Source organism: Puccinia triticina, chromosome 3A (assembly GCF_026914185.1).
Source record: "Puccinia triticina chromosome 3A, complete sequence".
NCBI classification, from domain to species: Eukaryota; Fungi; Basidiomycota; class Pucciniomycetes; order Pucciniales; family Pucciniaceae; genus Puccinia; species Puccinia triticina.
In genome coordinates, this window is record NC_070560.1 from 3,499,699 (window position 1) to 3,518,693 (window position 18,995).

The following is an 18,995-nucleotide window of genomic DNA, read 5'->3' on the forward strand; positions in this document are numbered from 1 at the left end:
AAATTGGTCTATCCTACTCGGTCTGCTCCATTGCTGATTTTTTGGGAGGCAAGACGGATATAGGCTGGGCAGATTTTTGCCAGAGTATAAATTAAAGAAGAAACAATCAGAACAGAAGTCAAAAATGCGCATGCAGGTAGGCCTCTCCGCTCATTCAATTTCTGCCGTATAGTAACTCTAATCATTGTCACAACAGATTCAGCAACACCATTGCAAAACCCTTTCAACACTGCCCGTACCCTTAGGTTTCAAAAAACTGTTTGACAACATCAAATGTACCTCCAAGACCAAAAAAACTTCCCCTAAAACTCTAGATAGGGTGCTGCTTCCCTGGCAATCAGAGGAATTCACTGCTTTTGCCCAGATGCTCAATAGGATATACGCACAGAAGAAGATCAACACCAACGGCCGGATCTTTTTACACATGTTCATCCTTGAGGCACAAAGAAAGGAATCCCCACCTTCTTCTTCATGCAAGCTTCAAAGTGTGCTGCGAAATCTTCCTGCCAACTGCTATTCTACAAAATATATGTCCCCACTCTACAAATCGGACAGACACCTCCTCAATCCACAGGATCCGGTAGAATGGCCAAACAATCAGCTAAATTGTAACAGCACACGTGAGTTGCAGATTTGCAGTCCTCACCCCCCAGGAGGTTAGTCATCAGCATTTGAGCACACTCGTATTGTTCATTGCCCCCGGTTGGTATGCTCAGCCTGCAATTGAAACACCATTCAGTTCCCATTTGAAAGCGGAGTCAAACCAGCCAATCACTACACTTGCTTACAATGTCAATTCTCCTTTTCGTTGTTGTACCTGATAGATGTTCATTTCTATGCTCTCTTGTACATAGTAACAATACACATGAACCGGGTGTATCTGTCCCAATTGGTAGAGTCAATCAAATGCTTGGAATTCACTTGCAGGATTCCAACTGGGTTCCTGTGAAATTACAGCCCTGTTAGACTGGTACCTTGTCACTTAAATTACTTGTGACTTCTTACCATGAGGTACACATTTTGAGGACAGCAAAGATCAATTCCAACCCCTGCTGCTTGCAGGGATGCAAGTAGGACCTTGCAGTCCTTTTCTGATCAAAATGTTTGAAGGTTGTTGTCACACTTTTGCACACTGAGGTCTCCTGTTAGCCAAGCTGCATTGACTCGTTTTCTTCTGAAGCTTGTCCGATGCTGCAAATTTGGGCAATCAGCAAGTGCTACAGTGTGTATTTTCTTGAACCTTCACTCATATCTCCAGAAATGCCACAAAGCTTGAAAAGACTACTTACTACCTTGGGATGCGGAATTCTGCGGGCTACATTCCAGAATGTCTGTAGGCTGCTCAACAGATGTACAAATTTTGTCAGCTGGCTACTATGGCAGAGCCACTGTGACAATATACAAATAAAACATAAAAATTAGTTTTACATATGAAAGAGACATTATTACTCTTTATACCAGATGGACCCATTCACCTAACAAACCAAGAGCAAGTAAGAGATCAACATGAGATGGCCAGATTTTTTTTAGACCTTTTCTTTTTATCAGCAGAGACTCATCTTAGGGGTAGGGAATGTCAGCTGGCTACTATGGCAGAGCCAATGTGACAATACACAAATAAAATATAAAAAGTAGTTTTACATATGAAAGAGACATTATTACTCTTACATATGTAAAACTACGCAAAAACATTGAATACATATATAAATAATCTAAGTTTCATGAAACCAATGATTCATGGAACCTAAGATCATGGGTTCTCCCTCCCCATTCCCCATCTTATTTCTAGGCTGGCGCAGGTCCCGCTAACCAGCCTAGAGCCAACAATTTAATATGAATTTCTCCAATTCAATGTGGAAAATCCACGAGGTTGGCGCGAGTCCCGCTAACAAACCTCAACCCCCTTTGCTATAACCCCCTTTGCCCACAATGGCGGTTCCGGCGGCATAATGAAGCCAAAGCCCGGAACCGCGAGGAGCAATCCATATGCGCCGTAAGTCTCTATTTATAATTTTCCATTCCCTCTTTTTTTTCACTTCCCACGTGATCTCTCGGATTCAAAACACGTCGCACCCTAATCCTTGCCACCCCCCCCAAACGCCTCCCCCTCCGATTTTCTTCGAACTCACTGTATGATACTCCCTAGACGCCCAAACTCGCCTCTCGATACCCTCATCCAAACTTGGTCTCGATTACCCATCAAATCCGTCGCTCCTCCTTTCCAATTTCTCGCTACTTGCGGCCAATACTGTTGCCTACGGGCCGACAGCCTCACCAATTCGGTACTTCACCCACTCCTGTTCGTCATGACCTCCTATCTTTTACCATCCCCTCGCAACCGGGGTCCACAAGGAACCTTCCAGAATTACTTTTACCTAAATCTTTCCTGTACTGATCCCACAAGGGCCTGTCATTCAGGGGCGCAGTTGGACCGCGAGGAAACATTCCGATTCGTATCCGCCTTTGCGACCCTCAACGCCTTCCCAAGCTGGAGGCGTTGTCTCGCAGAAACGATTGTCGAACTCTCTTCGGTACGAGGTCCGCACGTGTGCATACAACGCGTTCATCTCCGGTAACTGACCCTCAACCTATCCCATTACTTGCTCTTCCACCCTTCCGTATTGTCACCCATTGTTTTTTGTGGACCTCTAGGCATGAATACCCGCCCACGTTGCCTGATATTGTCATTCCCGTGAGTTCTTAAGACCCTGACAACATCGCGCGCGACCAGCTCCGACATGTCACCGTCTACTGATCACATTCACTTCTCTTAACCGCTTCCCTATCGTCACCCTTACTTCTTAGTTCACCCCTTCCCTCAAGTATTCGCTACCATGGCCACCGTGTCCTTATCGTCCGTTACACCAGGCCCTGAAAAAACGGAGCGATAGGAGCTCCGCGAGCGAACATCGAACATTGCGCATGGCGACAACTGACCCTCGCCCAATTCTATTGTTTTCACTCGAACCCTTCTGTAGTGTTACCCGTGTTTCTCCGTGGACCCCATTCCTCACAACATGGCCCAATATTCTCCTTGGCCCGAGTGCCGTTGTCTTGAACTTCCCCAACCGCGATATCACTGCTTAGCTTGAACTTAAAACCTGCTCGCCTTCTCACATTCCCACCCCCCACTACCTGATCACACTCATCTTAATCTCCTGCCACCTGAAAACTTCCTTGTAGATTAGATCCACGCACATCGTCTCCCACCACCAAGTACCATTACCCCAATGTCGAACGTCCGACCTTCAAATCATCCGAGTATCGTATCCGGACATTTTGAAGCCTTGTCCGACGTAAGCACCCCACCATCTTCAACCTGACCGGATTGTGACTTACTCGTTCCCATCCTCAAAAGTCTGAAATAGACGTTGTCAGAGGAAACCAATACGGGCTCCTGACAACCGGGACCTTTTTCCAATGCGCAGGGGTTGGAGGCGATAAAGAGGTTGATTTCGAGGTCAAATTAATGGCCAATACGGCCGTCGCTAATGCACTTGAGCAAGGGATAATATATTCGATCACGGGTGCTCCAATGATTGCTCTTAACGACGGGAGTCCTCCTACCGTGACTTACACACAGGATTCCATCATGCGAATTGGCAAAGCGACTGATTTGAACCTCGATTTCACGAATAAGACGGGTATCGTCGGCCTAGGCGTAATTGTTGAACGTGCTGAAGTTCTCAGCCCGAACCCTGGAGAGGAAGATCAACTCGAAGTCATTGTCTCTCACAATGATTGGGATCCTGTTGTAAGTCAGATTTTCATTTCAAGTCAACGCTTGGTACTAATACCCAGTCTAGGCACGCTCCCACCGAGCTTTTCTTTTGAAGTATATAGTCCCAGCTACTCGCAACATGGTGAAAACCCATGTCCTTTACACTGTGGGACGGGAAATGTCGATCGTTGGATCTTTGGTCGATTGGGATATCAAGGCAAAGATGCCCATCATTCTTGTGCGTCGAGTTGATACTGTCTGTTCCATATCTTAATACTAATTGCTCGGGAATTAATTCTAGGTTGGTGGCGTGAGTGTTACGAGTGGTCATCAGTCAAAGGGTAGCAATGGCAAATTAGGGGTAGGACCCTCGACTCCAGCCTCGCGTGGAAGGAAGTTGTTAGTTTAATTCATCATTCAAGATCGGATTAGTTCTGACCATGATTATCCCACCAGTATCACCTTCAAGAAAGACTCAGAATCTTCTCCAACCCCCTGCGCATCTCAATCTGGCACCACTGGGCTGCTACACACTCCGATCTCTCGCAAAGGAAAAGAAAAAGCATCCCCCGACAAGGTCCAAGTTGCCGATGATGAAAACCACGACAACCATGACAAAGACGAGGTCAAAGAAGATGACTATCCGCTCCTCAAGAGGAAAGGGCCAGGCCGCCCACGCAAGCAACCCCCAACCGAGGGAAGTAAAAAGTCTAAAAATGAATGATTCACCGGGCCACCGACGGCAGCAAACCCCAACCGAGAAAACTAAAAGTTTGAAGATCAATAGTCCATTTGCCCGAATTCTTGCGCCCGTGAGCCGAAGATCGAACCCTCCGGGGCCATTTTCTTACTTTGTACGGATCCATTTTCCCTTCATTGCTCATTTTTTTGTCGTGTCGCATAGTTCAAAAATCAACATAAAAATCTTATCATAAAGAGCCACAGTTAATAGAAAAAAAATTAGAATAGTCTTGTAAAAAAAAAGCGGGCCAAATTGTGGATATTGTTAGTTAGATGAGAGCCAAATAATAACAACCGTACTTTTTGCCCGCGCCTCACAACCAGGACCAAACATGTCAATGCGAGTCCGGTCATTCGAGTTGGATAGGCCCCAATACCCTTGCTAGCGATTTGCCCGCTATTAGTTGTCCTTCATGAGCTAGGATTCTTAGATCTACTGGGCCAACTGGATTTGCTTGAGTGTCACGACCTGAAGGCCCATTCATCATCAAATGACTGGTCCAGCCACATTCGCCTTACCGTCATGCACGTTCAGGGCCTCTTGGTGTTGGTTTGATACCAGTTGTGGGGGCCAGTTGACATTGCGATTTCAACATTCAACCTTCATTGAGACATTCTCGGGACTAATTCTGCCAAGTTACTCGAGTGGTTGGTGCGTAACACGATTGACCAGTTCATAGTCCTCACTCTCCTCACTAACAACATTCTCCGTAAATTGTGTGTGAGTCTTCTAGCGATAAATTTTTGGACAGCCCTCTTCGTTGTTGCCTTATATTTGTTGAATTGTCCGATAATCATTAACTATCGGGCCTCATCTCGTCAACATCTTATCACATCTCTATCCCCAGTTACGATGCCGTTCAAGTTCAAGGCTATTACCCGTGAATGTGACAACAATGAGAATTACATATTGAACCAAGTCCTATTTACGATTCCCCACTCGCTTGGAAGGTGCATAATCATCTGTATAGGTTGTGGTGCCCTTCACTTCAATGAAGAATCGACGAAACTCAACCGTGGGAAGACAGAGAAAGACTTCACGATGTGCTGTCAGAAATCGCAGGTCATATTGCCCATGATGGATCCAGCTGCCCCTGAAACGCCTCCGATACTCGAACAGTTGTTCTCAGGAACAGACGAGAGTATGTAACACATTTGACAAAAAGGGATGTTAACTTCTTGGCTGACTATTCTTTAGGAGCTATCAACTTTCAGGCTCTTATCAGTCTTTACAATAACTGCATTAGCTTCACGTTGCTGGGAGCTAATGTCGACAAAACCGTCCGCGGTCAACTAGGCATCGATGTTTTCCGAATCTCGGGCGGTCTGAGCCACCTGATTCCAAGTGTCGAGCCCCTCAATCGTTCCAACCCAGGCTATGCACAAATTTACGTCATTGGGAATGGCGGACAAGAAGAAACCCGGCTGCAAATTGAGAAAGCCTCTGGCAGACGAAACCCAATTGGTGCCAAATTCGTCATGCAGGAAGACATAGTGTCAGATTTGATGAAGGTTATGTATTCATATAACCCATACGCGAAAGTTTACAAGAGTGCTAGAACCGTCTTGAAAAACTCACCGTCAAAGACGCTTGCCCTAACGACGATTCATAAACCGGGGACGAACCCGAAGCGTTACAATCTTCCAAGTCCGGAAGAAGTTGCGATCGTTGTCAAAGGGGGAGGTGAAATTAACAAGACCCGTCATATTCAATTGAGGCGGAAAGACGGACAATTAGAGCATATCTCCGATTTACATTCATCTTATTTCCCTCTTCGATACCCCCTATTCTTCCCTTACGGATCCCAACAGTGGGATAACATATATGTTTGTACAACCTCTCGAAGTGAGTCCTTTTCTCGGATCAGAACAATGACATTGTCTTAATAGTGGTGCTTTCGAAATAGAAACAAATAGACGCGTCAAGTCATTGGAATGGTTTGCATTCCTCCTGTTTGCAAGAGTTGGTCGATACTCGATCATTCTCCATGGCCGTACGCTTTTTCAGGAATTTGTCGTGGATATGTACGTATGCGTAGAAGGCTCCCGTCTTAATTTCATTCGAAACCATCAACTTGCCTTGAAAGCAAATCAATACCAGTCCCTTAAGACATCCATTGAGAACTTCGAGGTCCCTGAGGGCCGGCGAGTCATACTCCCCTCGACTTTTATCGGCAGCCCCAGGGCGATGGGCCAATTGTACCAAGACTCGATGGCCATTGTAAGGAAATATGGCCCACCGTCACTTTTCATCACCATGACTGCTAATCCAAAGTGGAAAGATATAACCGACAAAATCGGACTCCTGGCGTCCGCGGCTGACCATCCTGTGTTTCTCGACCGTGTGTTCAAATTGAAAGTCGACGCACTAATTGAAGAAGTTATCGATTACGGAAGGTTGGGAGCGGTAATTTCATACGTGGGGGTCATTGAATTCCAGAAACGGGGCCTTCCCCATCTCCACTTAATGGTCACACTGAGGGAAGAAGATAGGCCGGACACCCCCGAGAAGATTGATTTTCTTGTCTGCGCCGAGGTGCCTGACCCACTGAGTGAGCCCAAGCTCTACGATATTGTCTCCAGGCTAATGATCCACGGCCCTTGTCCCGGACGCCCGTGTTGGTCGAAGAAAGGCTGTTCTTTGGGTTATCCAAAACCACTCACACCAAGGACAATCACAATCAGTGGGGCGTACCCAGTATATCGGCGTAGGGTGACTGATTTTGTTGTTGCAAAAAACAAACAAATCTTCAACAGCTCTAATGTTGTTCCGTATAACAAATACCTTTCGTTGAAGTTCGACTGTCACATTAACGTCGAAATACCGGTGGACTCTACTGCGGTGAAATATCTCTACAAGTATATCACAAAGGGACATGACCAATCGTCTATGGAGATAAGGGATAATGACGAGACTAAAGCATTTATTGACGCGAGATTCATTAGCGCACCAGAAGGTACGCAGTTTGTCTAATGTGTTTAGTGGGACTTTGGCTGACACATAAAATTAGCCGCATGGCGTTTACTCAAGTTTCCCCTTTCTTTTCGGTGGCCCCCAGTCACGCGCCTCTCAATACACGATGTGGATGAACAAATGATATATTTCAGGGACGGAGGAGAGATAGCGGACAAATTGAAATTTCAAGAACCTGAAAAGACAAATTTATTGGCTTTTTTCGACCTCAACCAGACTGACGCTGTTGGGGCCGAAGGGCGAAAAGCGCGAACCTTGTTGTATGAAGAAATACCGGAGTATTTCACGTGGAGCAAGGTGGATAAGGTCTGGATGCCGAGAAAAAACAAGACGATTTCAGTTGGGAGGATCTTCAGCGTGTCGTTTCGGGCGGGGGAAAAGTTTTACTTACGCACTCTCCTCTCCCACCGAAGAGGGCCCTTGTCCCACGAAGTTCTCAGAACTGTTGATGGGGTTCTTGCGGCGTCTTACCAAGATGCCTGCAACCTGCTCGGGTTGTTGATCAATGACTATCTGTATGATAAAGCTCTCAAGGAAGCATCTATATATCAGAGTGGTAATGCCTTACGACACTTCTTCGCACTCATGCTGGTAAACTCGCCACCGTCGAACCCAACAAGCCTGTACAATAAGCATTGGGATTCGATGACTGACGACCTGTTGAGATTGGATCAAGGGGATCGTAACGCGATTCCTTTAAGCCGGTCAAGAAGGAGGGTCTTTGGTTTGTTTAAACTATCAATCATGCTAGGAAAAATGAATTCGACTCTGGCGGATGCCGGGATGATAGTGTCGTCGACGGATCAACGCAAGATGAAACAGTTCAACGAGATACCAGGGGAAATCGAGTCTCTCGCGGCTGTAGCAATTCACCTCGACCACTCAGAAGGCCTTTTCAATCAACAACAATCCCAATTTTTTCGCAAGATCAGAACCGCGGTCAAGGCTAAGAAGGCGAGTTTGTTTTACTTGGACGGCCCCGGAGGCACCGGCAAGAAATTTTTGTTGAATGCGATCATCGACCTATGTCGCCTCATGGGAAAACGGTCCGTCGTGGCAGCGTCGTCTGGAGTAGCTGCTCTCTTGCTGAAGGGAGGTCAAACCTCTCACTCTGCGTTCAAGATACCAATCAATCTCAAGCCAGAATTAGAGTGCAGTTTTGAGCCTAACCATAAGTTAGGCAAGGATTTAAGCACTACGGATTTAATCATATGGGATGAAATCGTGACGATTCACAAGTACGCAATTGAAGCCGTTGACAGATCATTGAGGCGTTGTTGCCGCTCTGATTTGCCGTTCGGGGGGAAAGTAGTAATTTTTTCAGGCGATTTCAGGCAAATCCTCCCAGTCGTCAAATTTGATGAATTTCCGCCGTCCTATGACGCAACGATAAGGTCTTCTCCCCTTTGGGGCCAACTGGAGCAGTTCAAACTCGTGCAGAACATGCGAATCGCGGCAAACTCAACAGTACCTGAGGACGCCAAGAAGAATCGTCAATTTGCATCTTCGCTGCTCAGCTTAGGTGAAGGTATCGGTCAAACAGAAGACTACCACGTTGTCAAAGTCTCTGAAATCAATATAACTCACGCGGCGAGCGAGGCGCAAGGCAACAAGACGGTCGTGGATTTTGTCTACGGTGATATGACTTCAAGGCATAACTTCAGCGTGGATACTAACCTGCCTTACCTAGCGGAGCGCTGTATCTTGGCACCCTTGAATGCCGACGTTCGCAAGTTGAACCGTGAAGTGGCACTGAGACTTGCCGGGCCGTTTGTTAGGGCGAAATCGATTGATATGCCAGATCCCAAAGGAGTTGACAGTTTGCCGGAGGAAGTACTCAACAAGATGAGCATACCTAGCTTCCCCGAACATATCATCGACTTGAAGGTGGGAATGCCGGTATTAGTCATGCGAAACATGGACATTTCCGCGGGGATATGTAATGACACTCGTCTCATATTGACTAGGATTGGGACAGGATCAATAGAGGGTGTCTTGATGTCCGGGCCATTCAAAGGACAGAAGGTGATGTTGCCAAAAATCAAACTCCATCACGAGGGGAGTCAGAAGTCGGGATTGAGTTTTTTCAGACATCAATTTCCCATAACTCCGGCCTACGCGATGTCAATTAATAAGTCGCAAGGTCAGACACTCGCGCGAGTGGGTGTCATGTTTTGCACATGGTCAATTATACGTTGCGTTGTCCAGAGTGACACATAAGGACAATTTGATTGTGTGTAAGCTTGACAGGAAGGAAGGCCTTGTGAATGTTGTTCACAAGTCTATTTTTGGTGAGTGCGATCTTCATTCTTTGCGAAGAGATGAATGCAGCTAAGTCAGGTCGTACGCTAGGCTCACCTGTAGGTCACAATGGGAGGCGGCGTACTTGAAATCTCACATGTTGGGGCCGTCTGTGGATGAAAGAGTCGCACTCTTGTTAGCAATTGCTATTTTCTTTCACTTTGTTGCATTGTTCCTATATTCCTCCATTAATCTCCGGAATTGTTTTATTTTTTAATTAAAATTCTTATCTTCGGAATACTACAATTTGTACTTGTGTAATTGCTTTGTTTGATTTTCTTGCGACTGATATGGAAGACTCAATAGAGCTGGAGCACAGTTGCGCGTGAGGTATCATTGGGTGATGATCGGGTCAATATCATCTGGTGTTGCACATTACTCAAATTGAATGAAACAAAAACTGTAGGCACAAGTTGGAATGGGAAGGGGAATCAGAAAACATGGTGATTTTGTACGGAAAGCTCAGGTATGGAGCGGTCATGTGAGAACAACAATTCGGAGATAAGCAAATCAAAGGCAATGCACGAGAAATCGCGTGTCGTACTTCTTGTGGCGTAGTTGATGTGAAAGTCTTTCGGGGAGGGTTGTTGGGTGCTTTGACCCGTAGCTCGGACTTGTCAAAGTGGGGGGTTCTGCTTTATCATATGGCGAATGTGGTAAAGTTGATGAGTTGAACCGCGGTAGATAGGGTTGGTGTAAATGTCTGTGGGTATCTCGATTGTAGAGGTCGCTTCAGATTGGTCTTTGGGTGATTGGCTACAGATAGGCGGGGGATTCAGTCTGTGAGATCTATGACGGATCGGATAGGACCGTTAGAGAATAATGGGGGTAGCCCAACGTAGCCTGAAGTGACCTGAGGAAGATGTCAGTTATGTGAACTGTTGGGGTTTGGTTTTGGCTCACTTTGATTATTAGAAGCCCCGTAATCGCACATCGGTCGGTTAAGGTGCCTTTGAGTTGAACTTTTACCCCAGGTTCGAGTGGTATGATATCGGAAGGAAGGGCAGACGTTCCTTCTATGATGTATTTGGCGTAGAAATTTGCGCCGGAATAGGCCTATGAGTCAATGGCGTCAGTAATCGTCTTAAAATTTGAGATATGACACTAACGTTAGTTTGGTGCTCAATGATGAGCTCTAGATATGGAAGGGATGAGGTTTGGGTGGTGTTGTCCGAGTGATTTGGTGGGAGGGTAACTTGTCGGATAGTCCCGGTGCCTTCCATTGTAATTTTTGCGGGAGAGGCTTGAGCTCGTGTGTGGCGTTTCCAAGTGACTCGTTGGGGATGATAGTAGAATTGTTGGTTGCCGTTTCGGTCGGTTAGGGCGACTTGACCTTCAAGGCGGTAAATCTCGCCGTCTTCGAGTTGTTGTCGTGTGGTATCAAGAGGGGCTAATGTGATGGATGCCCGTGGAAATTTCGCTGGGACGGTAGGTGAGTTGAGAAACAAGGATCGGGTGAGCTGTGCTTCAAAGGGGGTGGATTGATACTCAAAAACCTGGAATAGTTCGTTAGCGACGGGCTTAAGTGCTGCGGGAAGGGGACTTACAGATGATATCGCGGTGAACTTTCCACAAAACGTCAAGGTGTCGCGAGTGGGGAGACTTTCGAGCCAAGTGACTGGCCATATCATGATGATTGGGATTAGATTTGTTAGTGTTGGGTATAGTTGGCAGCTGATTGGCGAGGGAAATTGGTCGAATTGATGGGGGGCGAGGGGGGGAGGAGTTAGCCGTCCGCGTAGTTATGCCTTGGCCCATCGTGTGGTCGGAGGGAGTGGATGAATAGTTGCGGTGATGGTCGTGCGGGTCCAGTATACCGGGGCCTGTGGTGCTCTCAGGGTTTGGTGGCAATCAGTATTGGTCGGGTGGGTCGTTGCCTTCGAGCTGCTGGTCAAGGTTTGGCTGAGGGTAGTACGGAGACAGCTGGGGTGTGCGAGGGGGGGATTGAGTGCGGGGGTGGGGGGGTGGCAGGGGGGGAGTGGGCGCCGGGGGGGCCTGGTGAGGCGTACGGAGGCCCGCGCGGGGAACCAGCGACAAGCGGCGGCGCAGCCGCCTTGAAAGTCTAGTTAATTACTTAACTTTGTGTAATTAATAAGTAAAATGTTATAGAAGATTCTGATTCTACGGGTAAAAAAGCCTAGGGTACCTCACCTACACGTACCCTTAATTATTATCCCTTCCTTGTGCAAACTAACTTCAAAGTTTAAGCAAGTGCATCACGCCCTGTGTGAATGCACTTGTATGCTTATATATCTAAGTACATATGTATACACCCAGTTTTAGTGATGTAACTAAGGTGTTGTGTATAGTTTAGAAGATGGCTTTATTTGTTGCGTGGCACACCCAAGCCCGCGTGCTCTGTTGCCTAGAGCTCAAGCCCGCGCGCAGGTTGTAAATATATGCATAATGCATAAAATAGCCCGCAACCAAAGCGCTTGGGCTACCAGTAAGTGAGAATAGGCCAGAATACGCCCCAATAGCAATATTACATGTGTTATATGTCTTGTACACATGTAATTAATCACCAAACAAGATGTAATTACCACATCATTCAATATAAAAACATCCTAGATTGAAAAGGACTTTTGCAGCATGCACAGGAGAGACAAGAAAGCGCCCCAGCTTCTCCCAAGCCTTACTACACGTAAATTACAATGGTAGTAAATGTGTAGAAGAGTTCAAATGAGCTGGAGCATTCAATAAGCGCCTCCAGAACATGTATCAGGCACTGCTTGCAAGTGTACAAGTGCACAGAAGCTAGTTCTAGTACCTTCTGTGGCACATTTCCACAGAAATGAGGGCACATTTCCACGGAAATAAGGGCACATTTCCACGTAAATGGGGGCACATTTCCACGGAAATGAGCGTCACAGAACCCCTAAACCAGCCCCTATGACATGTAAAGCATGTGTAAAACCATGCAAAACCTCTGTAAAAGGTCCTTGGCAACTCTTGTATCCAAGCCCCAAGGTTCCACAACCAACAGCGCTTTCTAGCGCAACCAAATTGCCTCAGAATGCGCCCACAAGTGTCCCCCTGTCCCTTGGGTGCCCCTGGAGGCCTTCCTAGGCTATAAAAAGGGCCCTTTCTCCGCCCAAGAGGAGATTCCCCAGCTTTACATTAATTATTAGAATTTTACCCGCCTTCAACAGCCTCAATAGCCTGTGATTTGCCAGGTAAAAAACCTACTTTTGTGATTTTTAGCCCTAATTTCCGCCTTGAAGCTGTCCAGTAACCACCCTGCCCTCAAGATTACCTCCTCTGAGCGCTTTGAACTGCCCAACTTCACGCATGAAGAACCTCAAGTGACTCTAGGGTCTTATACTAGTAAGTTCAAGCCCCTTCTCTTGAGATTCTCCGCCATTTCTTTCTGGGATTTGGAACACCCCTGTTTACAGGCCCCAGTTCTTTATTCTAGAGGGATTAAACACCCCTGATTTATCAGGCCCCTCTCAAAGTTAATTGTATCAATTTTATTACGTCTAATCTAAGTTTATTAAAGACAGCCAATCACAAAAACAAAGTTCAAGGGTTTTCCTTGCATATTCATCAAAAAAAAAATCAAATCAAATCCGCACCCAATACCCAACCTCTTCTAGAGAGGCTGCAAGTATTGGGTCGATGACCCCCAGCGTGCCGCACTTAAGGCAATTGCAAAGGGGGGTCATCAAATTTGACTCCTCAAACTGTGCAAGTGCAGCAGCGGAGGGGCCTGAGTCGACTGCCTGGCTGGAATTGTAGCGCAGCGAGTTGACTGGCAATCCATGCCAGCCACAGCCTCCCCTTTTATAGCCACTCCCACCCGCCATCTCACCTCTGCCCAACCCGGCCAGCGCAAAGCAAAAACAAACGCCACGACAATCGCAGGTCAAACGACCATCTCCGTTGTTAAGGCTCCACCGCAACGCCACCGCCTCATATTCCTCCAGGTACTGATAATGTCCCAGTCTCATCCGCGCCTCTTGCCATACCAACACCAACCAACAACCAACCAAACAATGACTGCCAGCAGCAGCAAACAGTCCACCCAGCACCAGATTGACTGCAAGTTCCCAGACCTAATTCAGCAGCTACCCCCGCGCAGTCCAACCTGCCCGTCCCAGAACCCAATCGACATCCAGCAGCCGAGACGCCAAGCGGGGGCGGCGCCGTGGACTGTCCCCTGGACCCGGCCATGGACCTCTCCTTGTCCTATCTCACACCCGAGCTGCTCTTGTCAGCCGCGCCACCCAACCCCGCCCTTCCCTCTGCAACAACCTTGCCATCAGCGCCCAGGAGTGCCCCCACGGATCCCGGCCAGCGTCTTCTCAACCCAGCCATGCAGCGTTGAAAGGCACCCCATCCCCCGCGATACCCCCCAAACCATTGCCCCCATCCGCGCCAGCACAGGCCCCCCGCGTCACAGCCCCGTCAAAAGCCGCTTGGTTCTCCTCCTGTGCATGTCTGCAGCATCTGCACTCGTCTATGGCTCTATCACTTGCGCCTGCATAAGGCTCCCCTCAATCATCCGCTTGCCCATGGGCCTGCTCCGACCAAGGACCTCTTCCCAGCCGCAATCATCAACGAGCCGCGCGTTGTTGAAGAGGAAGATACTGCGCCCATAGTCCCTTACACCGAACCAGACCAAGTTGTGCTACTTTCTCGCAACGAAACAGAGCCGGACAACAATTGCAAACTAGCATCTGCCCTCAATATTGACCAGCCGGAGAAAGACAATCCTTCACCCCTCAGGGCCCCGCCTATTGTCCCCAACACCGAGCCGGACCAAGTCGTGCTACCTTCTTGCGACGAAGCCGAGCCAGCTGACAATCTCAAATCTTCGCCTGCCCCCAATACCCATCAGCCTGTGCAGTTGGTCGAATCCTCTGCAGAGGAAGAAGCACCCAATCCTGACGTTGGTCCGCCTCCAACGCGTCTCGACAAGGCTGCCACAACAGAAGACAAGAAGAACGGCACGGACCAGCCCGTGTCACCTCCGCCTGAGCGGCGTCCCCCGCCGCCAGACTACGTGTTCTGGACGCCGGTGTTTGCGCTGATTGGCACACTGCTGCTGCTGCCGCGTTGGATCTCCGGGCGGAAAAAGGCGGGTGCGGGCAAGCCTCTGAGCGTGGACAAGCTGCTCTTGAGTCTGGAGGAGCGTGCAGACCCGCCAGGCTTGTTTGGCAAGCTTTTTATAACCAAGCATCACCCCTCAAAGCACTTTGAGCTTTTCCCTTTCATATCTTTATCCTTATCAACTGCCTGATGCTGAGTATATGTCTTCTTTTTTAAAATGAATAGACCAAAGCCAAACATACGGTACATACATACCCCATGTTGGGGGAAAGGGAGGCAAGTGGTTAACTCTCTTGACTACCAGCATCAACAGCCTTATAGATATCCATACCTCTCCGTCTAACACAAAAAAAACAGATACCTATTGCAGACCCCACCAACCAGTGTCTTTGTAAACTACCTCATCTCGCTGGTACTATCATCCAAGGTCAGCATTAATTTGGCGCTATTGGCAGCCATGTGCAGAGTAGGACTGAGGGCTTCTTGTATCTGGTTGCATGCTTTGGCAAGTTAATTGAGGTAGCTCAAATCATGCACGTGTCTGATGGGAATCATGATGATGTCTTCTCCTGAGCCTTGCTTCAACGCAGCTCATCCGCAGTCTGAACCCAATCTAAGGTTGATTTTTAATTGTCTTGTCTTAATACCACGACATGAGCAAATACTACTTGACACAGCTCATTGCAACCCCCTTATGATAGTGATATGTTTAAGGTGTAGGTTAGAGCCTCATCCTGCAGCAAAAAAGCACCCTTAACATGTGGGTATATTAATCTAACTGTCTGGTTGAGAATCAAATTGAGATCCTCAGTTATTGGCTATACCACTATGTTAAATTTGCGCAAAGGGAATGGGTGGACTGAGGCATCATAGTAGTGAGGTTCTCGTTGTTGGGTCATGTTGAAAAATTGTCATTTGCGTGGGGAAAATTGCAGCAAGCCAATCTTAATACTTCATGCTAATTAAAAAACCAAGGAGTTTGGAAACTCAAGATCTGTCATGATTAGAAGTCTGATTGTGAAGATGTTAAGCAAAAAATTTACTTTAGATAGGCCTATAAAGTCTGGGTGCCCCTCAGACCGGGGTCCCCATTAAGGCATGATTGCTTACCAGGTGTCTCAAAACTGTAGGTAGACCCTGCAGCGGCACAGCCGTCTTAGCCTCTAGTTGGCCCAAATTGCCCTATTTTTATGCCATAATTCCCAACATTTACGTTGGAATTATCACTTATACCTTTGTCTTAGAGTTATAAAACTCTAATCTTTTGCTTTGCACCACGTGTAGCTAGAAGGATAATATCCTTGGCATCACACAGGCTGACAACTTTTCCCCAATCTTGCCATTGCCAAGTTGGATGGACCAGCATCTCCGTCCGAGCAAATATGGGATGATTGCAAAATTGATGAATCAATGTCAATTGACGGCAAATTTTGGCAGGGTTTCCACACTTTTCAGACGTGTGCAGCCTACCAAAAACACAGATGAAATTTTGGTGCAGATGGCATGACTGTTCCTCCCATTGCAGACTGCACTGAGCTAGAATGGCTGTTTCAACCTTTGGTGGCAGGTTCAACAGGGCGGCCTTTGTTCTCCTCAAACATACAGCTTGCATCAGCTTGCTCAGACTCTCAATAGCCTCAGGAGCCCCTACGTTCATCTTTGGTATTAGGCATCTTCTCCAGATCATCTCCTGGTCCCAAGGCACAATCTTCAACATCAAAATTAAGCTTTGAAGGTCAGTGATGCGGTTTTGGACTGGGTTCCCCGTCAAAAGTAGCACAAACTCTGCATGAAGCTGCTGAATATTATTTGTCCGGTTTGCGCTTGGATTCCTGATCAGGCTGGAATTTTTTAAAGCAATAAGTTTCTGGACAGATTTCACGTGAGCTTTTGATTTAATGAGCCTCATCCAAGACAATCCTAAACCACCGGATGCCAAGGGAATCAATTGTCAACTGCCTGCCATTCCCGCTTTGGTGCTTTATTGGTGTTGTTGGAATATGGAGGTCTCAATGAGTTGTTCTACGGTTTTACGGTTTACGGCGCGTGCGGAGCGGTGACGGTACAACTTTTACTTATGACGTCAAGAGCTCCAAGTGACAATACTGCATTTCTGGAGCAGTTGACTGTCCTCTTCCAAGGCTGTTGACCGCCACTTCAATTTCCCTCTCCTCATCTCGACTCCCACTTCACTCGCGGCTCATCAAATTGTCAATCATATCATTGTACGCCGCGGTTCACTTGTCGAGGTCACTCAGTCTAGGCTGGCTATCCTTAGGTTCTTATCTTTTCTTTTTATTCCTGTTGACCGCTGTGGTATTGTTTTATCTGATTACCTTTTTACCTGATTAGCCTCAAAGTCCTAGTTTTTGTTATTTCTGATTTCTCTCATAGCTCTCATCCACAACCTTGTTCCTGTTCTATTTAGGTAAAAACTATCTCACTTTCTCAAATTGTATTTTCTTTATTTTTATTGTCTTACTGAAACTATTCTATTTAGCCCAAATTTGTCAGGTGTGACAATTCCAAAAGCACATTGCAGAGGTATTGGGACAGCATAGATACAGCTATCATTCATTATAAGAGGATGAAGTTATATATAACACAAGCAGTTTATGTGTACATGAGAGGGATGGAGTCATGACAGACAGATGGATGATGGATGGTGTTATCACGGATGGAACGGCAGACTAGGATTATATAGGATGGATGGCATGATCAGGGAGGGAATGGAGGAACATGACTAGGTAGGACAGCAGGGAGGTGGAGGGATGTATCAATCAAAGAGGTGGAAGGTATTGGAAGCACATGTCTCAACCAGGAATGGAATGAAGGATGGTGTGGTGTATCAAGTGAGGCAGTTTTATAAGGATATATTATCTTCATAAGGGTGGTATATTGCTTTATAAGGGTCTGGGATTCAGTATGATGGGATATAGATGGAAGTATTAATTAGGTGAGGAGGAAGAAGGAAGGAAGGAGCAATGTGGGAGGAGAGGCTTTGACCCCCAATATTCTGGAGGGAAGAAGGCAACAGCTGGACATGCAGGCTTATGGTAGGTTACGGAAGGTTGTTTGGGTCACCTAGCAACACATTATATCATGCAGTGCAGCATATGCAGGCAGATAAGGTGTTCAAGGAGTTTCCTGCAGGATCAATTACATCATTTTTTGGCAGGCAGTGCAACACAAGCATATATTGCTGTGCAACTGATATCCCCCCCTGCAGAATCCATTACCTCATTTTTTGGCAGGCAGTGAAACACATACATATCTTGCTGCGCAACTGATATCCCCTGCAGAAAATAGCCCTCACAAGGAGTTTCCCTGGAGCTAAATTCCCTCACCCTTTGATATATAAGGAGGCCTCTTTCCCCCCCTCAGTGGTTAGTTTATTTAGTGGTAGTGGTATTGGTAGTGGTAGTGGTAGTGGTAGTGTTCAGTTTGAGTCAGTAGTAGTAGTAGTAGTAGTAGTAGTAGTCAGGAGCTCTAGTAGTAATTAAAGTGCCTTATCAAGAGATTGTTAAGGAAGAGATTATTACCAACTTCATCATCAACAATTATAACAAACAGTAGTAGTAGTAGTATTAATAGTAGCAATCAGGAGCTCTAGTATTGATTAAAGTGCTTTATCAAGAGATTGTTTAAGGAAAAGATCAATACCAACATACTCATCAACAACCCATCATCAACAACAATTTTATCTTACATAATTAATCCCACTGGATTATATTATCCCCCATCATCAGAAGTTGTAACAGATCTGCAAGAATAGTGATTTGATCTAGGTCTGATGGAGATTACTATACAAAAGTAAGATCTATCTTGGAATCAGCCACATCTTTATAAATATTGATTACAAGACTCTTAGTTATTTGCATAGTACCATTAGAGGGGCAGGTCTTTGAAACCACCTGTAAGTTGTAATAGCCTTTCAACCTATTAGCAATTTATTTCCCCCTCAGAGGATATTTTCACCAAATAAACATTTAGTGTCCCACAAGAGTCCCTACACCGCTACCACTAATCATCTTGTATATGGTCAGAACCACCAGTGATGTCTGTAGGTCATTTCTACTTAGCTTCCTCTGTTTGGGTCCATGGAAAACATGATAGTTAATTTCTGAATCTGGGAAGTGGATTTTGATCTTGTTCTCCCAGATAGACAGCATTGCCAGGGGGCAAATAAAAAGTGTTGCTGCA

The 18,995-nt window shown here is 46.6% G+C and overlaps 1 protein-coding gene across 1 annotated transcript in view; it reads left to right on the top strand.

Annotated features, from left to right (window-relative positions):
- PtA15_3A420 (uncharacterized protein) overlaps positions 1-14,982 on the top strand; it is a gene marked incomplete at both ends in the record, with an annotated part of 41,308 nt that extends 26,326 nt beyond the window's left edge. Inside the window, one exon of the mRNA XM_053167388.1 lies at positions 14,187-14,982. Within this exon, the coding sequence (XP_053018609.1) occupies positions 14,187-14,982 (796 nt within the window). The remainder of the gene's footprint in view (positions 1-14,186) is intronic.
- Between the last annotated feature and the right edge of the window lie 4,013 nt (positions 14,983-18,995).